This window comes from Hipposideros armiger, unplaced genomic scaffold, assembly GCF_001890085.2.
Source record: "Hipposideros armiger isolate ML-2016 unplaced genomic scaffold, ASM189008v1 scaffold_792, whole genome shotgun sequence".
Lineage (NCBI taxonomy): Eukaryota > Metazoa > Chordata > Mammalia > Chiroptera > Hipposideridae > Hipposideros > Hipposideros armiger.
In genome coordinates this window covers 198,920-225,321 of record NW_017732142.1, presented here as the reverse complement: position 1 = coordinate 225,321, position 26,402 = coordinate 198,920, and the positions used below count along the sequence as shown (strand labels likewise).

Sequence of the window (26,402 nt, the reverse complement as noted above, 5' to 3'; positions counted from 1 at the left end):
TCCTAGAAGTACTTTAAATAAATTACCAGGCGTGACATTTATGCAGAGAAGCTTATAAAACACTATAAAGAGATTCTAAGCATTAATATACTATTCTATACTATAGATATAATTTCAGTTATAAGAATTTTCATTAGTAGCATTTCTATTTCAGATTTAAAAATAAAGTTAAATGTATACATAGAAGAGATTTTCTTTTAATTAGCTTTGCTTTTTCCTTTTACATGTTTTCTCTAGGGAGCTTCGGAGGTGGTCAGACCATGACTGTGACAGGCACTGGGTTTAATCCACAGAATTCCATTATATTGGTGTGTGGTTCAGAATGTGCAGTCGATAGGCCTAAATCCAATTACACAACTTTATTATGTAAAATTCCACCTAATAATGGTAAGCTGTCAGAACAAAGAATGGCTGTCTTAGAGAAATGGTTAATTTTATAAAGATCAGAGTCTGCATCTCTTTTTTCAAGTTTTTGTGTTCTTTGGGGCAACTGAATCACTTTCAAAACTGTCCTGATTTTAAGTAATTTATTCAGAATCTTTTTTTTCTAGGTTTATATGGGTTTCAAGATTTGTAGCATTTGGGTTAGAATGATTTGTTTATAATAAATGGCAGTGTTTCAGGTTCACATAAACTGATGGCTCTGAGTTTTTTAAGCATGCCAAATGGAGAACACATTTTTTTGTTCCTGCTGGAGTATTAGAGTACCCTTCAAGACAGCATAGTGTACTGGTTGTGAGTGTGAACTCGCATACTGCATTGCCAAGATTCAAACCCACCCAAGCTGTGTCTTTGGGCAAGTTATTCAGGCTCATTGTGTTTCAGTTTCTCCATCTATAAAACGAGAATAATGTATTGGCTCACTTTATAGGATTATTGTGAGGTTTAATAAGTTAATGTATTTAAAGTGGATGGAATGATACCTACAACATGTTGTGTGATTTGCTATTACGATTCATTTACTTTTACTTAGTTAAGAGCTGGGCCCTGAGGAGCCCCTGAATCTCAGTTTGCCACTTACTGTGTCACCTCAGCTAGGTAAATTACCTCCTCTCTGCTTCAGTTTCTCCATCTATTAAATGGAGATATTAGCCCGAATTCAGTGGGTTATTGTCAGCTTTAAATATCTGGCATTTTAGGTTCAAAACAAATTTTAATTATCTAACGAAATTTAAAAGGAACCAAATCCCTATTTTTAATGACTAAAGAATGTTTTATGTGCAAACATTTTTTAAAAACATTAACAAAATTTGATGAAGCTTTTCAAAACATTTGGCTTCTTTCTCTGACTTCTTATACAAAGAATATTGAAGAAAACGTAACATTTTTATAACTGGGCTTATTTATATAATTTCAACAGCAGAGTTTGATCCTACTTTTTTTTTTTTTAATGCAGCAATGCTGTTGAGCTTTACCAAGGTTTTCAGGATGCCTGTCTTAACACTAGCTCTGCTGCTTCCTTTTACATTTTGCATTGGGTTTCTGTAGTTTTCCCGTCTCTTACCTTGCTGTCAGCTGTCGCTCCTTGCTGTTGTCAGAGTGCCTGCCGTTGCTTCCTTCCTGCCCTCGTTTGCCATGTTGGCTCCCTTAGGACTGGAAAACGGAACAGCCAGGTTCGTAGAGTTGTCTACAATAAGAAGCTCCCAGGGAGGGTCTGAGGGGTTTTTTTCCTGTTGCTAAGCTGCATGAACCTTGTGATGTTTTGGGCTGTAGCTAGAGATGTTTATTACTTCACCTACAGCCTGTAAAAGTGGTTTGGGGAAAAAGAAGATGCTACTGAAAATGTTTGGGGGTTTTGGAAATGAATAAGGGCCTGATGGCAGAGCTGTACTCAGTTCCATCCTGTTTTCATAGGCAGCGGACCCGAGCAAGCCTGTGAAGTGAGCGTGGTCAATGGGAAAGATTTGTCACAGTCCACGACACCTTTTACATACACCATGTCACTGACTCCTCTCATCACTGAAGTATCTCCCAAGAGAGGCAGCACAGCAGGGGGCACCAGACTTACAGTCGTGGGATCCGGCTTCAGGTACTGTCTTCAGCTATACATCATATATCAGTGCATATTTCCAGACTCAAGCTATTATGCCTGCTTTCTCGTATGCCAGGGCAGTGCTTAAAGATAGTCATGTGATGTGCAGCCATCTGCTCAAAAGTCACACTTCAGGCACGTGATAGTACTACTGAGCTAACATTTACTGAGTACTTACCCTGTGCAAGACACCTTCCTACCCCACTGAAACTTCCTGCCTTACCTTTTTCATCCCATTTTATGGTCAGGAGATTAAGATTAGAAAGGTTAAATAACTTGCCCCAAATCCTAGTAAGTAACATCACTAGTATAAATCACCTTCTTATGTTTTCCCCAGTGTCTCGTCTCCAGCCATGATCTGTTTCATTTTGTAAATGAAACATCTCTTTCATGCATCAGGTCCATTTCACTGTACTGGCCAGATTCTTTTTTCCTAAATATATTCATTATTTAGCTCAAATGTATGTACTGCTTCATTATTCTTCAACTGGACAAGGCTGACTTCAAAATGCCAGATCATTTAAATCCTAGAGGCAATTTTAATTTTTCAAGTACTTATAACTACCTTGGGCTTGGCATTTTTACATGGAGGTTAAGTTCTAAAGACTGTGAATGTGGTGAAACTGTCACATAGACAAAATGATCCCTGAAAGTCTCTTGTCCAGGTGCCTGTTTGGAGACGAACACAGAATCTCACAAAAAATTGAACCCAGGCAGTTTTTATTTTTTCTCCAACAATGGGAGACCTTTGTAGTTCTATTTCCTGGCCTCTTCATTTCTGTTTATTTTTTTCTCAACAAACATTTTCAAGTCTTACTACTGAAAAAAGTATATATCTGTACTTTGATGGATCATAGGGGAACTTCATTTTTGCAATAATGTATATGAGTTATTATGACAGGGTGACCTAGAAATTTGAGAAAATCGTCAATGTTATGTTTTCCCCTCTTCTTTCTTTACAGTGAAAATATGCAGGATGTTCTCGTTACCATAGCTGAAGCCAAATGTAATGTGGAGTATTCCAACAAGACATATATTGTCTGCATGACAAACGCCCACACTCCTTCAGGGTGGGCTCCAGTGCATGTCACCATCGGAAGCATTGGCATGGCCACACGGGTAATAGTGCTGCTGCATACAGCAACCACAGCAATAGAAAAACTAGCATGTGGGAAGTGAAGTGATGGGTAACGGGCTTTTTACTTCGTTAATGTCTCCAAGAAATAACTGAGCTGTGACTATGATACACTGAAAGTAGATTATGATTTTTTGCTTATTACTCAACTTGTATTACTTCAGATTTTTAATCATTTAATTTAATTGTGGGGTAATTGGCAATGGGTTTTTCACTTTATTTTTATCGTGAAATAAGCAAGCATATTTAAGGTAGTTTATACTTTATTATTAAGGAAAATGCTTATTGTTTTAGAGTTCTTTATTGAGAAATTGAATGAAACATTCGCATAAAACCTCTAAATTGAAAAACTTCTCATGTTCTATTACAGGATAACGCTGACTTCTTATATGTCGATACTTGGTCCTCCAACTTCTCATGGGGAGGGAAGTCTCCTCCCGAGGAAGGGTCACTAGTTGTCATCACAAAAGGACAGACGATTTTGCTGGATCAAAATACCCCTGTTCTGAAAATGTTGCTTATTCAGGGTAAATTCCCAAAAATCTGCATGTTAGACTCTGCCCATGGAATAGCTCTGTAAAGTAATTAATCAAAACTCATTATTATGAACATCCAGAGTTGTGTCATGTTTTTCATATGGAGAGTAGTACTGAGTTCTTTAAATTGAGTATTACAGTTCATTTGGGGTATGAAATTATTTAGGGTATTACAACCAGAATCTTTTAATGAAATAGTATAGAAAATATCAGAATATATTGCATTCATGTGAGTAAGCATCTTTTGGAGCTAAATATTATTTCATGAAACTTGTTTCAGTAACTGTGTGTGTGTGTGGGGTGGGCAGGGAGTGCACATGTGCGCATGCCTATACAATTGCAGTGGATCACAGCAATACGAGGTATTTCTCCTTTAGAAAATGGTATAGTGGGTCCCAGGGGTTACAAAGGCATAGAGATTTGTTCAATTCTATGTTAAATGACCCCCTGATTCCCCTTGGGGGCCAGGTTGTTCTTCTTACCTTTGCCTTTGAACCTGCTTTCATTGTTACCTTTCATTTTCTCTGCTTCTTGATACTCTATTTTTGCTATAGAAAACTAAATAACCGGAACTGTTACAATCATGTATAAAAGTAATCGTTGGCAAGAGTATAATACTTTGGGATTTAGTGTATAAACTTTGCCATGTGGTTTTAGCAGCTCAAAGACTGTTGTATTTTATTTTTGTTTTAACTTCTGGAATAATATCCGTGCTTCAGAATTGGAAGTTATTAACTATTGGACCTTTGGACAAGATTTCTTGTCCACAAATTTATGTTAGTCTCATAAAAATGTATCTCCGTACATTCTTTAAAAATGCTAATCAATAATGCTAATCAGGCGATAGCTGTTACTAGTGAAACTTAGTGGATAAAAGTTCAAAACTAATATTGGTGTTATAGTGGTTTCTATAAAAAGTGCATTTCTTTTCTTTTAATTGTTTTCATTCTTAATTTATATTTTGTGGCTCTGTGTTTGTAGAACTAGAATTCATGTGCCTATTTAATAACATTTAAAATAACCAAGGGTTAAGAGAAAATCAGCCCTGGGATTTGATTTTCTATCACTTCCTGGGTCATGTCTGAAGTTGTTACATTTTATGATGCCAAAGAGCTGAAGTGACAGGCATAGTGATAGAAAAGAGGAATAAGAAATTAAATTTTAATGTATGATCAAATAAATAGCTTTTAATATTAATTTTCTTTCTCATATATTTCAAAATTGTGTGGCTTACAGGTGGAATTCTAATATTCAATGAAGCTGACATTGAACTCCAGGCAGAAAATATTCTGATTACAGACGGAGGCATTCTTCAGGTATGCAAGATAACCTGACCTCTCGCCATTTAAAAAAAAATACTATATGTAAAATGGACAGTTAATTATACCAAACTGTCACAAGTTTATCTTTGTACAGGTCTCTGTTAGTATAAAATCCTCTTTCTGGGGAAAATTTATCTAGAGTATTCTTGCGCTTTTAATGAGAAGATAATAGTATTACAATAGAGCAGAATTTAAAATAGAGCAGAAGAAAAATTAGGTCTGAGATGTGGCTATAGTCCATCAGTATACTTTCCAAAGGCCTGGCATAATGTATTTGGCTGACTAGAACATTAAAGGATTATCTTTTGGAAGAAAGCTACTGACAAGTGAACAAGCAATTCTCGAAAGAGAAGGGACAAAAGGAAAAACATTTCTTTTGAGTGATGAGAATTGTGGATATTGAGTTTTAACTTCCTGAATGATGCTTGTGCAATCTCTTGCAGATTGGGACAGAAACATCCCCATTTCAGCACAAGGCAGTCATTACCTTGCATGGGCATCTTCGATCTCCTGAGCTCCCAGTATATGGCGCCAAGACGCTGGCCGTACGTGAGGGCATCCTGGATCTGCATGGTATGGGGGACAACAGGGCTCAGGGCGTTGGATGAGGAGAGGCTAGACAGGAAACCAGAGATAATTCTCCTGAAAACTTTCTCTAAATGAAAACTTGCCAAGCTTCTTCTGTCCTTACATATTCCCTCTTTTTTTTTTTTTTTGAAGTGTTCAAACACATTTTTCTTTTTCTTTTTTTTTTAATTAAAGTTGAATGGGGTGACAATTGTTAGTAAAGTTACATAGGTTTCAGGTGTACAATTCTGTAATACTTCATCTATATATCACATTGTGTGTTCACCACCCAGAGTCAGTTCTCTTTCCATCACCATATATTTGATCCCTTCTACACATTCTCTCTTTATTCTTCTTCATCTCTTCTCTCCCTTATCCAGGCCAGACCAGGCCAGCCCTACACAGGATCAAGGCTGACAACCAAGGTCCCTCTTGGACAAGCCCTTCTGGCCCCTCTCTGTACCCTTCCCTGTACTCCTTTGCATGTGTTCCCATTATACTTTTTTGCTTCATTTAGCACTCACCGCAGTTCATACTGATTGTTTCTGGGCTCTTTCTGAAACATAGCTATACATTTATAGCTGTACTTTTGTATAACTATATTCTGGAAAGTTATCAGCAAATAATAATGATTTTGATCATGTTTGAGGTAGCAGGGAAACTTATTATTTAAAGGAAGCATGGAGTGTTCCTTTTTATATTGAAGTCTTCTATATTGCAATAACCTGCCTCTTTTATAAATTTAGAATATATAAACATGGTACCCCATTATGATCATAAATGCCTTGCATTGTGTTAAATATATTCGCTAGTGGAATTTTCAGAAAGTTACACATTTTCATTTGTCTCTAGATTATCAATTTAAGCAATTCCTGTCAACAAAGACAACATTTTATCAATAGTATCACACCACATTTATATTGAGTTCATATAAGAAGATTGTCATATATGGAATATATTGGTGCAGAAGGATGTTTTTTTAATTTTATAGATCCACACATATTATTACAAAACTGATTGTTACTTTTATAAAGCAATCACTTCTTTTTTAAGAAAGGTATGAAATACTAAGGTAAAATGAGCCTTTTCCAAATTGACTGAGTCCAGGAAAAAATTTAAATGCATAAAGCTCTCAATAACTGAGAAAGCATATCTGAAGAAATACTCGGTTTGCATGTTGGTTCCAGGTTTGCCTGTTCCTGTAATCTGGACTCGTTTAGCTCATACTGCACAGGCAGGGGAAAGAACTTTGATTCTACAAGAAGCAGTAACATGGAAACCAGGAGATGAGATTGTAATTGCAAGCACAGGACACAGGTACGATGCCTTCTGAGCCTGATGATTTTGATTTGTAAACAGAGACTTCTTTAAAGGCGGGGTGATTCAGAAGGTCCACAATGATTTGATTTAAATTTGAAACCTCAAATAAAGAAACATGAACAGTCAAATATGTATTTGTCGAATGTTAACATTGGGTTGCTCACCAATGTGTTGTTTCTATTGATTGAATTTGTAATAAGAAAGTATTAATTTGAACCTATGGGAAAAATATTTGCAGTAGGTCTTCATGTAACATTGTCGAAAGATTCTGTGACTTTATGTAAAATGACATATAATGGAAACAGTTTTATCATAGACTAATTGATATAAACAAGTGTTAAGTTCCTATGGCATCTCATCAACATTTATAACAAAACAATGTTGAATAAAATGATGTTATTCAAGGACCTGTTGTACTAATAAAATATTTTGGTTGTTTTCCATGGTTAGGTTTCCATATAAGATTTTGATTGAGACAAAAAGCATTCTGCTGTTAAAAGTCATTTGAAAACCTCTGATTAGAGCTTTAGCTAAATACATTAATGCATGCAAAAATGTAAATGAGTTTCTTTGTTTGTAGTCACTAAATAATATGGTTGAAAGCATCTAGTGAACTCTTTCTTATCTTACAGTCTTGGCAGTGGTTCCCATGATCCAAAATTGTTAGTAATAATTAAATAAATGGGAAGGAATCATTATAGAATAAATGATGATTAACATGACCTTCCAGGTGTCTGACATTTTATAATTGAAGCTGCTTTATGAATCTCAATTTCTCTTTAATTATATATTTAGCAAATAAGAAATAAAAGGAACAAAACTAATACAGCTACAGCAAGATTTATTGATGGGGAGCAGGAGACAAGAAGAGCTTTCTTTTTGCTTTATTGTTCAAATTATGGGTATCGGCAAAATTGTATATCAGGGAACAAATAGTAATTTATGACAAGAAACAGCTAAATTATGTTAAGGTTGTGACTCAATTTAGAATTAAAATTCAAGGTGGAATTTTGAGTTTGCCATTTTCCAAGTTAAAAATAGACTTGCAGATGTTAGGAAGAGTTAAAAATATACATAGCTTTATAAGTGACAATTTTTCTCCTGCCCTTGGAAGAAATTTTAATTATATAATGGCAAAATTAAAAAGTAGCAAAATGACAAGGCCTATTAATAGAATAGAAAGCCCTTATTTATAGCTTTTCTGTATGAAGTTGAAGAGTAAGGTTAGCGTTTAGCATAGAAATGTTTAGTTTTCAGAAACAAGAATTAAGGAGTTTCCCACCAAATCTAATTCATTGTTCATTATTTCATTTTTAAATCCTTTTTAAGAGTTTGTAAAGCAGTTGGTTAAAAATACCACTTCAAAGGCAGTCTGTTGGGTCCATCTCCCACCATTACCACCTACTAGGCCTGTGGCCATAGTTTTTTGCCTCTCTCTGCTTCTGTAAAATTGGAATGCTATTAGTATCTATCTTGGAATTACTGTAAGACTAAATGAGTTCATATGATGTGTACAGCACTTAGAACAGAACTTGGTTCAAAGTGCTATATAAGTGTTCGCTATTATGACAAAGGAAGGAAAGGTGTATCCAGGCACACATAATACATAAAAAAGCTTTTTAAAACCATCTTTTCTAAAGAAATCTCTGTATCATCTTGATCCAAGGGAATTCAATAGATCCCAGCCTAAACCCCTTTTTTCATACCACCTGTAGGATGTTCTAAATGAAATAGATATTTTGAATACATTCCTACAGAATTAGTGAAGTTGTATGAACAAGTGTAGCACTTGGAAAATATTTAATTGAAAAGCATCTGTACAATTGATTCAGTTGCTCTAAGAAAGAATAAAATACCATCTTAATTTTTCTCTTCAGAATATTGTATGACAAAAAAGGTTTCCTATTTTACAGATGAAGTGTTCTCAATAGCATAAAACTAATATTATTTTTGAATTTTTAAAAAAATTTACACAGACACAGTCAACGAGAAAATGAAAAAAGGACCATTGCATCTGTATCTGCTGATGGCATAAACATAACATTAACAAATCCACTGAATTACACACACTTAGGAATCACTGTCACCCTTCCTGATGGAACTCTGTTTGAAGCAAGGGCAGAAGTTGGAATTCTTACAAGAAATATTTTAATAAGAGGATCTGATAACGTGGAGTGGAATAACAAAATTCCAGCATGTCCCGATGGATTTGACACAGGTAATTTTAGCAGCTATCATGTGACAACTTAAAATGTTTTCAGACATTGCAAAAATATTCCCCAGGGGCAAAATCACCAGTTGAGAACCGCTGGACTAAGTTGTGCTCTAGTAATAAATAAGTCCCAAACCTCCGTGATTTAAAATGAGAAAGGTTTATTTCTCATTCATGCTACAGTGTGCTCTGAGAACAATGAAAGGCAGGGTTTATAAAGGCAAAACCCACAACACGTGATTTTTCTATGTAAATGAAAGATTGCTGGCTAGGTTAACTGGGATTAGTTAGTTACGATATGCAAACAAGGGGATTGAAAACTACCAGGAAGAAGGGTAAGTCTGTATGTGTCCTCTCCACAGTTGCTCCGGGATGTTGATGACTCCAGGATGTTTATGGCTCAGGCTGAGTTTAGCAACTTAACAGCAGCTCTGAGAACGGAGGCTCCAGATGTGCACAGGCCACGCTTCCCTAATAACTTCATGAGTGTTTTAAGTGACTCTCTTAGCAAGGCTCATGCTATTTTATTTTTTTCCATTATCACGGTTCATCTGCATCAAGTCTCACAATGTCCATTAAACCAAGTTTCATCCTGTTTAAAATGAGAACACTTCCTGTTCTGCCTACTTAACTACCGTTATGAGAATTAAGTGAGATAATGCATATTCTACTACTATCCAAGTATAAGATTGCATTAATTATATTAATCCCAAAATCTTGGGGAAAAGCTTTAGATATAATCAAACAAAATACCTTTATGAGTATCCATTCAACCATTCAATTACTTATCTATAGTATCTTTGAAAAATATGGTAGTAAGTACTTTAGGGAATGCAAAGATGAACAAGAAAAGGCACATGCCTTTCTTACTATCTGGAGGAGGAGATGATGTGAATGCAAGTAATTGTGTTCCAGAGTAGGATTAAAATTATATGTGAATAAAAGGATATAACGCGGAATCAGAAAAAGCCTTTATATAACTAGAGGATTTTGACATGATTTTTCTTTATGATCTCTTCAAAAATATTTCTGAAGGTGAATTTGCTACACAGACATGTCTGCAAGGAAAGTTTGGAGAAGAAATAGGAAGTGACCAGTTTGGAGGCTGCATTATGTTTCATGCGCCCATGCCTGGTGCTAACATGGTAACTGGAAGAATAGAATATGTAGAGGTAAGAGGCATTATGATTAAATCACAGTGATTTGCCCAAGGTTATCCATACAACAAATGTGTACTGAGTTCATGCCGTTAGCCAGGTGCTACTTCTAATCTGGTAGCGGAGACAGACCCTTTGAATATACCCAATTATTTACTCATTTAATCATGCTGAAATTTTGCTTCTCTATTTTTCTCAAATCTCACATTGAATTCATCATTAAGTTCTATCCACTCTGCCCACGAAACACTGGCTCCTGAACCCACACTCTTTCCACCACCTCTACCTGATCTCTCACCCAAATCACCGCCACCTCTCACCTGGACGACTGTGATTTTTTTTCCTAACGGGTCTTCCTGCTTCCACCCTTGCTCCAGTAGAATCTCCACACTACAGCCCAAGTAAAAAATTTAAAGTGTAAATCAGATCTTGTTATGCCCTGTTCAAACCCTTCAGATCTTCATATTACGCCTAAAACAGCAAGTCCAAGTCCTCCTAGGACCCACAGGATCTGTCCCCCAGCTGGCCTCTGACTGTATCTCCTATGAGTTACCTCTGGGTCGTGCCATGCAAACCACATAAGCCTCCCATCTGTCCCCTGATCACAGCGAGCACATTTCTGCCCCCAGTGTTTTCACTTGCTCTTCGATCTGCTTGAAATGCTTCTGTACCAAATATTTGTGTGGTTCACACCCTCATTTCAGTCAGTTCTCTTCAAATGTTCTCCCTTCAGAGAGAGGCCTTTCCTCACCACCTGTATTTGAAATAGCTGCCCAAACCCCTGCTTTTCTTGATTTCCTCATAATTCCTGACATTACATCTACTTTTTTTTACTTTTTTTAAATTTTTATCTCTCCCTCTAGAACATAAACTCAATTAGTTCAGAAATTTTATCTTTCTGGCTTTCTGCTGCTTCCTCTGCAGATGGAACAGTGCTTGACATAGAGCAGATTCTTGATTATTAATGGAACAAATATATAAATACATGAATCAATATGCAAGTTATTCCCAAGAGATTAGGAGCTCCTCTGTATCTTATTAATATTCAGTCTATACAATCAAGGTTTACTATAGCTTTTATCAAGTATTCAGTAAAAGGAAGGAAGGGAAAGGGAGCGAAGGAGAAGGGAGGAGAGAGAGGGGAAGGGGAGGGAAGGGAGAGAAGGGTGTAAAATCCATAAATTCATTAAACTGGGAACACTTAAACTGCAAACACTGAGGGTGATCAAGTTATTGCCTGTATTTTGTGAAACTCCCCTGCTCCTAGGATATGATACACACTTGTGACATCTGAGATACAGACTGAGTGAGGTTGCCAGGGTCAACCTGTATATTAAATATTAGTAATGGTTAATTTTTTATTTTAATAAGGAATGAAAATAGATTCCATAATATTTTATTTCCAAACCTCTGGGATCATATTTTGCACACATGTGTGCGCACACACACTCTGGCATACTCCGTATTAGATTAGTAGATTATGGGCTTACTAAAAGAAAGTGCAACAGACTGGTTAATAAGAGCACCGACTCTAGAATCAGACCAATGTGGGTTAAAATGGAGCCTTATGACTATGAACAAGCTATTCAGCCTTTCTAAACTTCAGTTTCTTCATCTGTAAAATGAAGTTAACGATAAGTGGCTACTTCCTAGGGTTGAGGTAAAGACTGTGATCATGCACATAAGACACTTAGCAAAGTATCTGGCACATGGTAACCATTTAAGGAGTGTTTCTTCTTATTAAGAATAAACATGAAGGAGAAAAGCTATTTAAGAGGTTTTATTTTGCTAAGCACAAAAGTTTTATAATAGTCCAAGGTTAAAAGCAGAAGAGTCAAACATGGCTTTTGTTCATTAATGATAATCATTGGTATCAAGTATGGGCTGTTATATAATGAATAAAACAAGGTAGGTTGGAGGCCAAATATTTTCAAATGACAAACATGAATAATACAGGAAATATAAGTGTATTAATAATAATATAAAGGAGATTATTTTTAAACAAGAAATATGAGCTAGGTAAAAGTTTGTGTCTATGTGATCACTAAACAGCTGTAATTTCTGGGCTTGGCAGGTATTCCATGCTGGCCAGGCTTTTCGGTTGGGGAGATATCCAATACATTGGCACATGCTCCAAGATTTACAGTTTAAATCTTATGTAAGAGGCTGCGCAATTCACCAGACCTATAACAGAGCTGTTACTATCCATAACACACATCACCTTCTGGTTGAGAGGAATATTATATATGATATCAAGGGAGGAGCATTTTTTATAGAAGATGGCATTGAACAGGGAAATATCCTTCAGTATAACTTGGCGGTATTTGTACAGCAAAGTACTAGTCTTCTGAATGATGATGTGACGCCAGCTGCATTTTGGGTAACCAACCCAAACAACACCATACGGCACAATGCAGCTGCTGGTGGCACTCACTTTGGCTTTTGGTACCGAATGAACAACCACCCTGATGGGCCATCCTATGACCGAAACATTTGCCAAAAAAGAGTTCCTCTTGGAGAATTCTTTAACAACACTGTTCATTCTCAAGGTTGGTTTGGATTGTGGATATTTGAAGAATATTTCCCCATGCAAACAGGATCTTGTACTTCTACCGTCCCAGTGCCTGCAATATTTAACTCACTTACTACTTGGAATTGTCAAAAAGGAGCCGAATGGGTCAATGGAGGTGCCCTTCAGTTTCATAACTTTGTGATGATCAATAATTATGAAGCTGGAATCGAGACCAAGAGGATCCTGGCTCGTTATGTTGGAGGATGGGGTGAAACCAATGGGGCGGTGATTAAAAATGCCAAAATCGTTGGTCATCTTGATGAACTTGGAATGGGGTCTGCATTTTGCACAACAAAAGGCCTGCTTCTCCCATTTAGTGAAGGCTTGACTGTGTCTTCTGTACACTTTATGAACTTTGACCGTCCCAACTGTGCAGCTTTGGGAGTGACATCCATCACTGGAGTTTGTAATGAAAAATGTGGAGGTTGGAGTGCAAAGTTTGTTGACATCCAGTATTTTCACACACCGAACAAGGCTGGCTTTCGATGGGAGCATGAAGTGGTACTGATTGATATTGATGGTTCGCTTACAGGTAATGTTATAGTTTCTGATAAAATCTGTTGGAAATACGTTTGCATTAACATGGAGAGTTGAATTGTCAAAGCAGACTCATGTGAGTACCCAGTACCAAACTTTACTAATGACAAGGATATAGGTCAACACTAGGCACAGATGAGACATTCTTTTCTGGAAGACCCACAGACTGTCAGATGCAGCCTCCAAATGTGTGCTTTTGCTCCTGCCTTTGCACTTTGGTTTTGAATTCACAGCAAATTTTGAGCAATATGTATGGAAATACTGATTACAAAAGGAAGCTGTTTCAGAATGCCTCCATTTTGTGCTCAGTTAATTGCACAGATAAGGAACTGCTTACACGACTACCCAAATTCTCCAGTCAGTCATGCTCCATAAACGTATAAATTCCAAGTTTATTTACATAAGCAGTGTAGACAGACTGTATATATCCTGCTCAAATATTTTAAAGGGAAGTTGTGAATTATAGGCCTGCTGTTAACCCTTTTTCTTTCCTATCCAAATTCTGAATTTGGAATTAGTTCAAGCGATATGTTAACTCTAGTAAGTTAAATTTTCTTTGTTACCATTTCAAGTTCAGAGTATGTCACATTTTTTTTGAAATATTCATAGTTTCTAGAACTTAGTGTCTTTATAAATTTTTATTGATAAAGACCTATCTAAATAAAATAGCAAGAGTTGTGTGTAGTGTGTGTGTGTGTGTGTGTGTGTGTGTGTGTGTGTGTGTGTGTGTGTGTGTGAGAGAGAGAGAGAGAGAGAGAGAGAGAGAGAGAGAGAGANTGTGTGTGTGTGTGTGTGTGTGTGTGTGTGTGAGAGAGAGAGAGAGAGAGAGAGAGAGAGAGAGAGAGAGAGAGAGAGAGAAAGAGAGAGAGAGAAGGGGGCGGGAGAGAGATATTCTGCATAACACTTTTGGAGAGACAATTGACAACTAAACCTACAGATATTAGCAATTTACTTTTGAAAGACTGTAAGATGGAAAAAGATTCATCTCAATATTCAAACAGACTGAGTTCTGCACTATAGTTGTTGGCTTCTGTCTCCGGTTCTAATGGTGGCTTTAAGAGGGAAGACATTTGGATGGTTCTAATATATAAAGCTTTGGGTAATCTTTATTAATTTATTTAATTTTGCTTTGATTTTTAATATTAGTTGGCAGTCCATCGGTTAGGAGTACAGGTTCTTTGGTCAGAATGCCTGGATTTGAATTCTTCCGTGTGCTTCTGACCAAGTTATTTATCCCACTTCCCATCCCCTACTTTGGCTCTTGGTCTTCAGGTCCTGTGTTTCAGCTACATCCACAATTAATTCCCTGGCCAAAGAGCCTACTGCAGAACCTCTGTATGAGTTCTCCTTGCTCCATGCCAAAAAAAAAAAAAATTACCAAGATATTTAGATTTTGTTAGCAATACTATGGGTCACAGTACTTTTATGTTGCAGACAGTTTTATTTTTTTTTTTTAGTTTTATAACATAAAATAGGAAACATGTTGTTTGTTCATTTCCTAGGCCACCAAGGACACACCGTCATTCCACACAGCTCATTGCTGGACCCTTCTCACTGCGCTCAAGAAGATGAGTGGAGCATGGGGTTCCCTGGGTCTGTCTGTGATGCCTCAGTCAGCTTCCACCGTGTAGCATTTAACAAGCCTACTCCAGTGTCTCTGCTTGAAAAGGATGTGGTTCTCTCAGACGCTTTTGGTAAGTGGGATATAATAGTTTAAACCACTAATTTACATATGTTTTCCTCAATTTTTATCACCTTCTTGACTTGTCACTCCTTGTCTAGAACATTGGAAAAATGCATCATATTTATATATCAGAAGCCAGGCAGGAAACAGATACACCCAAAACGGGCCTGTGAGAAATATTGAATAAATGCATGGACCCTTATGTTATTCTGCTGATTAAGGAAACGTCAGCCATTATGATGACACAGAGCAGGAAAGTTGACACAGCCCCTCGAGCAAAACAATAAAAATATACCATTGTTCCTGCCAATGAAGGCAAATGCTTTTGATTACCTTTGCTGGTTGAAAAGGGATGGGGGAGCATTTGCTATGTCAATAGCTGCATACCAGGTGCCAGAGACTGTTGATTTACTGATTTGTTTTCGGACAGATAGTGTACCTGGAACACCAGATGTGCTTGACATCATTACTTGACTAGACTACATCAATTTACTGTCTGTCATTCATGATCCATCTGGCATTTGCACCAGCCAAACAAGCAGCTAAATGAGGTTGTGGTGTGAATCCCGATCCTTGCATCTCTCAGATCTTCCACTGTGGCACTACTGTCTTTATTTCCCCCCCTCAAGGATTTGGAATTGCTTTTAGTTTATTGTCTTGCTAAGGGGTCAGGGGACATGGTTCCTAGAGTGTTCACTCAGTCCTTCCTACCAAATTTCCCCTCATCCATTAGTTAGAGATCCAATGTGGGAATCTTTCAGTTACTAGATATATCTATTCTCATTATACCTGTCCTAGCCTACTCTGACTGGCTCAGACCTATATATCTATCTCTTTATCTTTCTCTTCATTCATTTATTCATCCATCATTTGTCTAAAAGTTATTAGTTAAAATATCTATCTACAATGAATCCACTCACATACACTGTTTCAATGCACTTCAGATTTAGGAAAATAGCAAAAACATTAATGAATCAATGATTTGCTAAACAGTTCATTATCAAATATAGCTTTCTACATTTTCTATATAAATATCTAAATGATGTAGCTTCTTGATGATACTACGTAAAACTGTAACCATCAAGAACTAATCTAAACATATAATAAGGAACCATAAGTACAGAAAGAGACTTTATCAACAAAATCCAAGTGCACTTTTTTCTCCTTTTAGTGTCAACATTAACCATTTTTCTTCAATATAGTACAAATACTTTCATAATGTTACTGAAAAATTCTATCAGAATTTCCACATTTAATGATACTTACAAGGTAGAAACTTACAACTTGAAGCTAAGCTCATGCATCTCAATCTATGCCAAATGAATTTTGAAAATTTGTAGCATGATTATACCAGTCTTACTATAGCTGCTAAAATTACCCATGTCAAATCAGTGAGAACATACTGGAATTTTGTGGTTCTACTCCATGTTATCAGACCCTCTTATTAAAATATCTCTTGTAAGAATTTCAACTTCTGCCCTTCAAACAGAGTTCTATATCTATTCCCACTATATAGTCTGGAACCGGAGAAATAACCGTAAGATGGGCCAGTGGCCCCACTGGACTCACTTGTGAGACTAAGCAAAGATTCAGCCTATCACTTGGCCTTCATAAGCTCCCACTCTGGCTGGTAGGCCATGTTAGCATGGTGGCACTTAAGGTTTTGGAGTATTAGTATCAGTTCAGAGCCAGGAGCTAAAACTCTTGGAAAGTCTGGACGGTTTCCTCTTTTGTTTAGTGTGATAAATGGTCACAGATTCCTCCCACTCAGTCGGGGAGGGGGACTCCCAGTCCATGAATTGGCTTAGATCTAGGAAATAGGTCAGAAGCAGTTATTTCCACTTGGGTAACTTGAGTTACATTCCAGTACCCCAAGACATATAATTTTTCTTCCTGCATACGTGTATGCTGAACATAACCTTAGTGTGCTACCCACTTATTTCATTTTTAGGAACCCCAAGATCAGTCAGCTATCACCAGAAATTCCTGCAGATCACAACACTCTGATTATTCCTCTGGCTAATAGTTATTGTGTTAATTAAACCTACCTTTGTATCTGATGGTTAAGGGCCACATCCTGCCACTTTGGGATCCCATTATTCCTACTGATATCAGGGAACCCAACTTCATTGCATCATCCTTCATCAGTGTCTCCGGCATCCAGAGAACAGCCACCGTGGAGCTCTTGGGAGAGACTGTGGAGAAAACAGAACTCTCATACACTGTTGGTGGGAATGCATATGGTGCATCTGCTATGGAAGGCAGTGTGGAGGTTCCTCACAAAATTAAGAATAGAATTACTGTATGATGCAGCAATTCCTCTCCTGGGTACCTACCCCCAAAATCTAGACATTTATCCATAATGATATATGTGCTCCAATGTTCATTGCAGCTTTACTTACTTTGGCCAAGACATGGAAACAACCAAAGTGTCCTTCAATAGATGATTGGGTAAAGAAGATATGGTATATATAAACAATGGAATACTATTCTGCCATAAGAAAAGATGAAGTATTGCCATTTGCAGCAACATGATGGATCTTGAGATTATTATGCTAAGTGAAATAAGTCAGACAGAAAAAGTCAAGACCATATGATTTCACTGATATGTGGGAAATAAAACTGAAAGCAACAAAGAAACAAGACAAACAAACAAACAAAAACTCATAGACAGACACAATAGTTTAGTGGTTACCAGAGGGTAAGGGGGGAGGGGAGATGGTAAAAGAAGGTAAAGGGGATCAAACATATGGTGATGGAAGAGAACTGACTCTGGGTGGTGAACTCACAATGCGATATATAGATGATGTATTACAGAATTGTACACATGAAACCTATATAACTTTACTAACCATTGTCACCCCAATAAATTTTAATTAAAAACAAAAAACTGACAGGCTAAAACAAAATGGTACCAAAACAGCAAAAGCCAATGAATTTATTTTTATCTGGTGAGACAATATTTTAATGTTTTCATTACTGTGTCATAAACAGTTAGTTATGATACAACATTTAATCATTTCCCCAAATATTTATGGCATAGCTGTGAGTAGATTGAACATAAGTATTTTGTAAGATATAGTTTAATATAGTTTTAACAAGAACTCAGAGATGTGCAACCTTCCTAAGTAAATTATTTTAAATATACAACATGACAAAGTATATATACCTTTAATGATTAATTTTTAAGCAGTAATACTTAAACTTTTTTTGTGGTGGTGGTGGTGGTGATGGTGGTGAGTTTAAGAAGTTTTTGTTTCATTTGTTTTTGCTTTTTGATTCAAGAAGTCTAATATTTCTGAATTTATGAGATTGTAGCTTTCTTGTGAAGTCTCCCTGTGCCCTTTGACCTACGCCCTTCAAGAATTAAGATTTTTTTAGTATTTAAATTACTATTTAATTACTAACTTAATTAGTATTTAATTACTAACTTCTGAACACCATGAGGGCAAGATCTATAAACTTATCTGTCACCCACAAAGCTCAACACAGGACCTTGCAAACAGCAGGGACTCAGTAAATATTGAATTATAATGGAATTAATTATAGTGCTCAGACCACATTGCAGAGTAGAGAAAACATCATGCCAGGCACTTTGCTTTTTAGTGTGACATAAAAAAATAAATCAATTTTTAATAGGCATATTTGACTATTTTATTTTCTCTCCATTAAAGTCAACTGAAATGATTTACTAAAATTTTTAAAAATTAAAAATATAAACAGAGATCACTTGTTTTGATTTTATATGTATACTGAATGAATGAAAAGCTCAGCAAATATATACTAGATCAGTAAGAAACAAAGTTTGGTATAACTTTATGTATATCTTGATATATCTTTGTTAAAGCATCTCACACATGATATATATCTTTATGTAAATATATGTCTAAAATTAGACCAGGTGGCCAATTAATTTGAGACACTCTTTATGATATGATTTTTTAAAAATACCGACTTTAAAGAATTTGTATTTCAATCCAAAATGCTTACAAATCAACATATTGAAAATGATTGCAGCTGAAAAAAAATTAAGATAAACACAACTTTGAAAATGAAAGTTTTACTTATGAAACAGAATTATCAAGAAATGTCAGGTGAAAATATAATGTCAGAGTAAATGTCAGGTGAAAATATAATTCCATGTATCAGCAAACTTCAGTGGAGTTTGATTCTGACAAATATAGGAGCAAATTCTAGAGGTTTGGGATGGTTTGAATTAGCTCTTGTATAAATCAGTTATTGCTTTACCCCCAGACTATTCATAAAATCAATAGCTTAAACCTACAATCATTATTTTCACTCACAGTTCTGAGGGCTGGGTTGGTTGATCTAGGCCAGGGTCAGCTGAGAGGCTCTACTTCAAGGTGGACTTTGCTCTTCCCCAAGGGATGAATTCAGGCTGAATTCAGGGTTGAAACAGCCTGAGTGCTCATTGGAGGGCTCAGGCTGCAGGGACAGCAGGTACCTAGGGAGCCTCTTCTCATAACCATGGCAGAGGCTCAAGGCAGCAACCTCACCCTGCAAGCACTTCTTAAACGTTTGCAAGTATCAGTTCTGCTAATGTTCCGTGGGCCAAAGAAATCACCCAACGTTAACAGGGCAGGAAAGGCTACTTTGCTCTCAAGGAGGGGAAAGGAGTGGATATTTGCTGAGTGATCCAAATTATCATAGCTCTCCTCATACACTGCAAATTTTTTGGTACTGTGTTTTAGTTCCTCTGCTCATGGTTCTTTCAAAACTAACGTTAATTCATAAGCCTAAAAATTAATGAATTTCTTTCTCTTTTGTATTGGAAATTTTTTTTTTACTTTATCCCCAAAGTAAAAGGATAACAGTTTATTTCATAATCTCGCTTCTAGCTTCTTTCTCTTAAATTTATAAGGGAAGAGATTGCATGTTGAATATAAAATTCAATCAGAGATGAAAAGAGAGGAAAAGGAGAGAAAAAAATAGGATATGGACAGCTAATCACACACCTTTTCTTTATATTGTAAGACATCTTTTCACATCTTATACTGAAGTTATCAGGCACTCTCTTATGACCAAAGCATTACTAAATTATGCAGTTTTTCCCATAACAGGTATTTCAGGTTCCAAGTTTGTCATTCACAAAATTTAGGGTATCATGGCCAGTGTTTGTGGTAGTTCTAGTTGTAACCTAGTTCCTGAAGAGGTCTAAATCAAACTTTTAACTAACTCAACAAATATATGAGCATCTATTAAAGAATCAGAACTTATGTTTGCATACATTGTAAATCAAGGATTTTGAAGAATTAAGTTCTTAAAAAAATAGAAATGGAATTATATTTTAGATCAATGATATATAACGAATTGAATTAGTAAGCACTTTTGTCATAGTAGTCATAATCACCATGATGTTTTAATTTTTCGTTCCTTAAAGGACAAAGGCTTTATCTCAATTTAATGTTTGAAGTGAGAAAGCATTTTATGTTTCAGTTAGGTATAATATTAAACACTGAGGCCTTCTGTTAAAGACATTTAGAACATAAATAATGAAATGCTAACCTGACCTTTTTGAAGACATCCATAGACTAGACCAATATTTTACATTGGCATTTGTTCATAAAAGGATACATTTCCTAGAGGGAGAGATTGCTATTATTTGTTTTCTGTTCTCCCACAGGCACAAGCATTGTTCCCTTTAAGAAGAAACGGTTGACTCATATGTCTGGTTGGATGGCTCTAATTCCAAATGCAAAGCACATTAACTGGTATTTTAAAGATGTGGATCACGTAACCAACATATCATATACATCAACATTCTATGGATTTAAGGTAAACAAAGAGCTATAAAATTCATCTTCTAATAAGTATGATTGTATATTACTCAATCACAGCGTATGTCTCGCTCAGCCTTCCACCAATTGTTAGGTCTAGAATGCCCCTGCCTCCCATATTGACCTGTTAAGTCCTGCACCTCCTCCATGACCCACCCTAAGTCTAAGAAGCAAACCAAAAAAGGATCCTTATTTAAGACTCAGAAGTAAGCAATCTTTCTGCCACATTCCTGAGGTACTGAACTTGTGCCCTGTTATTATTACCATGAAAGGAACTAACATTTATTGAGTGCCAATGATGTTGTAGGTACCAGTTATAGGTTTTATTGTTTATATTATGAAATGTATCAAACACGGAAAATTAGAGAAAATAGGCCAAGGCCTGTATGTCCACCACCCAGCTCTATCTGAATCTAACATTCTGTCTAAATGTTTACCTTCACTTTTTTAAAAAGAAATAAACATTTTTGGAGGAAGTAGAAGTCCCCTGTATGGCTCACCCTGATCTCATTCCCTGCTCTCCACCTGCATTGGTAACCAGCATCCTGAATTGGAAGTTTTAATCCCCATTCGTGTTTCTTTATTTATACTATGTATGTGCAGCCAAAACAAATCAAAACAAAACAAAAATTTCTAACATTGTTTTAAATGTTTTCAAACATTATTGAAATGATATTTTTATATATATATATATATATATATATATATATATATATATATATTTAGAGAGAGAGAACTTTCATTGTCTTAGTGATAGAGTTAGCATTATTGCTATAGACATGTAAAATATTAATAAAATATAAATGCAAGATGTAAAACAAACTAAAACCAAAACTTAAGTCTTAATATAGGGGCTAATTATGTCATCAAAATTAATGTATATCACATAGTGTATTAACATAAAACAAACCACATTTTCTTGTAAACTTTTATAGGAAGAAGACTATGTCATCATATCTCATAACTTTACTCAAAATCCTGATATGTTTAATGTTATCGATATGAGGAATGGCTCCTCGAATCCACTGAATTGGAATACTAGCAAGAATGGAGACTGGCATCTTGAAGCAAACACTAGTACTCTATATTACTTGGGTATGTAATTATTAGGTAGAAGTGATCATTTTAGCTAATGTTTTGTCTAAAGGAGGAGAAAAATTGCTTAATGGGCAAATGTGTTATACAGCACCCTGTATATAGCAGGATTCAAGAAATATTTGGTGAATGAAAGGACTGGAGATGAAATTTATGCTGGGAAAAGCCTTGAGTTCAATAAAGAACTTAAATTTTATGTTTGGAAATAACACCAACAGTTTTAAATGTGTCCCCAAAATTTAGTTCACAAAATTAGAGGAAATGAATACAATGGAAGCTGTCATATATTTTGTTTTCACTTTTATTATTTATTTATTTTGGAAAATAAAAATATTTAAAAATAAATTTTAATTGAATTCTAAAATTCTTGTTTTCGTCAAGATATTTGGGCTATGTGCTTCTCAATAAGACATATGGCGTTTTGTCAGAAGTTCCATGCATTTAAATTATACCAAGTTACTATCTAAAGAATATTTTCAAATTGCCTTGACTTTGTTTACATTTACATACTTCGATCATCATGTTAATTTAAACTGCTTTACTTTACTTTCAGTGTCAGGGAGAAGTGATCTTCATCAGAGCCAGCCTGCTTCTGGGACCCTGGATCCTGATGTGAAAGATGTTACTATTAATTTCCAAGCTTACTGCTGTGTTCTCCATGATTGCTTCCCTCTACACCCTCCATCTAGGAATCCAATGCCCAGGAAACGACCAGCTACATATAAGTATATTAGCCTTTTGTTTGTTAATACCTTCAATAGTTTATATAACTCTTTTTATATGTCATTCTTGAGTGAGAAAGTAATGTCTACTGATTGCACAGTGCTCGTAGGTCACAAAGCACTTCCACACTCGGTATTTCACTTGAGCCTTATAACCACCCTGATGAAAAGATGGAAAAATCTCACAAAAATTATGTGTGCGTGTTACTGGTAATCTCAGACTTGAGGAGTATTAGATCGGAATTATTAGATCCACCCGCTTATTATGTAGGTGAAGCTCAGTGACCTTCTGTGAATTACCTGAAGTCATAAAACTTCTTGATGACACACTCAGAACAGCAAAATTACAGCATCACAATAAAGATTTAGTGGGAGAAAAAGTGATTCAGATATGCACAGAAAGGAAGTTTTCTTCAGTGGAGAAAAAAACTATATATGTAATTGTGTCTGTTGAGTATGTTACTGATTGCATGTGCAATTATAAACTTTTAATTTGCATTCTGTCATCCCCCAAACATCTTGCATAGTGCTACACCCTAAGGAGATGGCCATGAAATATAGAGAGATAATTATAGAATAATTTCTCTTTTCAGCTTATGGTCAAATGATTCTTTTTGGCAATCATCTCGGGAAAATAATTATACCATACCTCACCCAGGAGCAAATGTGGTTATTCCTGAAGGTAAATACATGAAGAAATAAAATGCTAGTGTTTGTGCAACATTAAGATAGATGCCACAATAGTTAGTATTCCACCTTCATGAAGCACACCTTCCGAAGGAGTAAATGTAGAGGAGGATTCTATTATTGTGTCCTGGATACCAGACTTAGCCTTTAGGTGGACTTAAACCTGACTATTAAGAATAATAGATTTTCAGGGAGAGATAAGAATCAGTTTTTGGGTGGAAAAGGGGTCATGAACTTCAAAGCCAGGACTCACTGATAAGGCTGTCAACATTTTATCTCTAGGCTATACTCTAGGGACTATGTTATATTTCTTATATTAAAATATTGTTTCCTAGGAACATGGATTGTAGCAGACACAGATCTCCCACCAATGGAAAGGCTCATTGTTTGGGGGGTACTAGAACTGGAAGATAAGCATAATCATAATATGGAAGCTGTAGAGTCTTCCTACAGAAAAGTTGTTTTGAATGCTACGTACATATCACTGCAGGTAAGAGTGCGGGTCGTATATTTAATACCCTTATTAACCAAATTTTAAAATGTTGGAGATTTATGGGAAAAATTATAAGAAAGCATATTCAATTAATGTGAATAAAAAATACAACTGGCTCTAGCCCATGAAACGCGAGTGTCATGTAAGTCTAATAGATTTCTGGTCTCCTTTCTATTGTGGACTAAACATTCCTTAAGGAATAATTATCATACTACTTTTTAGTGTGAGGTTTGCCCATTTTCAATCCTATGTAGAATGTTTGTATTGTTATTAGGTACAGCTAAACTCACAGCTTGATCTAACCAACAGAGAATCCCCAGGAGGTTTGGAAAAAATTAAGATTTTAAGCCATTTTTTTTTTAAAGAAAGCAAACAGTATTACTAAACTGAATGGACGTAGATGGAATTATGAAAACAGAAGCAGACTAATAAAACTATTTCAGTAGTTTGGAACAACCGCCTCATTCCCTCATAAACCTCAGGTGATCTTGGTCATGTAGCAGTTTAATCAGTTTAACTGTTCTGTCAGCCTTTTATTATCAATCATTAAAAAGAATGGCCCAACCAAAAAGCTACTAAGCGCCATTAAAAATGAAGTGTACGGTAGCTTTACTTTGGTAAAATTAGGCTTTTAATGCTTTAAAGGTGTGTAATATTTTGGTTAGATTCATGAGCTTTGAGGTAAAGGAAAGCTACAGTTGAATTCAGACCTCGCTCTTTGATAGTTGGGTAGCCTTGGATAAGTTATTTGACTGCTGTTAGCATCAGTTTTCTCATCTATAAAATGAGAATAATACCAATTAATGGTTTAGTGTAAAAGTTAAATGATATATGTAAATCCTTACACATTATGTATGACGTAGAATCAGCGAGCATTTAGTTGGCTTTATTATTAACAATGATGGTTCTTAAATGGCATAGCTTAGAAGATTATATTTTATATATGCCATATTATTTTAAAATACAGTGTGATCTGTTCAAACAGCACTAGTTTAGGTCTTATGAGGCCTCAGTTTTAGGTCCAGTTCTGACAGTAAGTAGATATTGATTTTGACCTTGGAAAAATAATTTAAATTGCCTATCCCGAAGGGAATGGATTAAATTAAAGTCACTTCCAGTTTTAATACTGTTCTTTGTATAACAGAATTCATTCATTTTTACTAGAGGAGGCTGCCAGTCTTCCAGTTCCTTTTTTTATGGGGGGAATTTTTTCTGCTCAGTTTTCAAGTGTTAACAATTTTCTGCTTCACTACAGGGAGGCAGGTTAATTGGTGGCTGGGAAGATAACCCTTTTAAAGGAGAATTACAGATTATTCTTAGAGGAAATCATTCTACCCCAGAGTGGGCTTTTCCAGAAGGACCAAATCAAGGATCAAAGGTCTTAGGTATGTGTTTCCGGATACCAAAAGTGTCATTCATATCAGTTTTAAGAATCTACTTTAAAACATATAGCACTCAAGTACTTGTTATCGGTTCATGATGTTATGGTATGAGAAGCTTTTACAGACATTTATTTATAGTAAAAAGTTTTAAAAGTGGCAGAGATTTTTAACAGCTAAATCATGTTACATTAAAATAGGTACAGATTTGTATATTTTAAACCTAAATGTAATTCATTGCAAAACTAACATTAACAAATCTCTCCATGTGCATAATATTTCTCCAGTCTGGTTTTCTTCATAATCTGTCATTTATATAAACAATACTTTGCATATTTTGGTGCTTTTTCCTTGAAAGGTAACTTTCCTACACATTATTTCATTCACAGTATTAATAATCTGTGGATCAGTTGACTCCTATCAGCTACCCAGTCACGATTGTTTATAAGTTTTAATTTCCCAGTTACATTTGTATGGCTGTACGTATTCCTATTTGAACCTGGAAAACAAAGGACCTGAGAGGATTTAATTTGGTCACAATAAATAACTGCTTTTATTAATTCTACTGCATATTTATTTAAAAGGCACATACAATCATGTGCTACAATTACTCCACTGTACAATTTCTAAAGCAGTGACAATCAGTCTATAAGGGGGTAAAAAATGGCTTGAGATTGAATTAGTCAGCTCTCTGGAGACAAATTCAAATCTTTAAAAAAAAAAACCATGCAGGCAAATTCAATCTTAAAAATATTTGCTTTTATGTGCTTATTTTTTATTTTGAAAATAACATTTCAAACAACACAGATATCAAGAAAAACATTAAGAAAAAATTTACATCTTTCCAATTCTACTCCCTTGAGGAAACTAGCTTTGGTTAGCAATTTTTACATGTCTTTTCATGTTTTTTATCTGTGCCTATATTCATATTACATATATTGATTTGTGGTGGTAGTATTTTGCCTTTTACAAAATACAAGTATGATCGAACTAAATATATTACTATAGAGTTTTCTTTTTTTCAGTTAACATGGATATCTTTCTGTATTGATACGATACCTATAGATAATACTTGTTATAGCATATTACACCACAGTATTAGTATATTATACTTTATCCCATCATTCTATCAACATACAATTGGATTAATTCTA

The 26,402-nt window shown here is 35.6% G+C and overlaps 1 protein-coding gene across 1 annotated transcript in view; it reads left to right on the top strand.

The window, feature by feature from the left end:
• The window catches only part of PKHD1L1 (PKHD1 like 1), a 143,431-nt gene that overhangs the window by 74,251 nt on the left and 42,778 nt on the right, over window positions 1-26,402 (top strand). Inside the window, exons 40-56 of the mRNA XM_019628463.1 lie at window positions 238-387; window positions 1,855-2,029; window positions 2,995-3,151; window positions 3,538-3,694; window positions 4,940-5,019; window positions 5,469-5,598; window positions 6,780-6,909; window positions 8,889-9,130; window positions 10,160-10,296; window positions 12,356-13,385; window positions 14,893-15,084; window positions 20,719-20,870; window positions 21,808-21,967; window positions 22,521-22,692; window positions 23,283-23,371; window positions 23,712-23,866; window positions 25,125-25,254. Coding sequence (XP_019484008.1) covers window positions 238-387; window positions 1,855-2,029; window positions 2,995-3,151; window positions 3,538-3,694; window positions 4,940-5,019; window positions 5,469-5,598; window positions 6,780-6,909; window positions 8,889-9,130; window positions 10,160-10,296; window positions 12,356-13,385; window positions 14,893-15,084; window positions 20,719-20,870; window positions 21,808-21,967; window positions 22,521-22,692; window positions 23,283-23,371; window positions 23,712-23,866; window positions 25,125-25,254 — 3,438 coding nt within the window. The remainder of the gene's footprint in view (window positions 1-237; window positions 388-1,854; window positions 2,030-2,994; window positions 3,152-3,537; window positions 3,695-4,939; window positions 5,020-5,468; window positions 5,599-6,779; window positions 6,910-8,888; window positions 9,131-10,159; window positions 10,297-12,355; window positions 13,386-14,892; window positions 15,085-20,718; window positions 20,871-21,807; window positions 21,968-22,520; window positions 22,693-23,282; window positions 23,372-23,711; window positions 23,867-25,124; window positions 25,255-26,402) is intronic.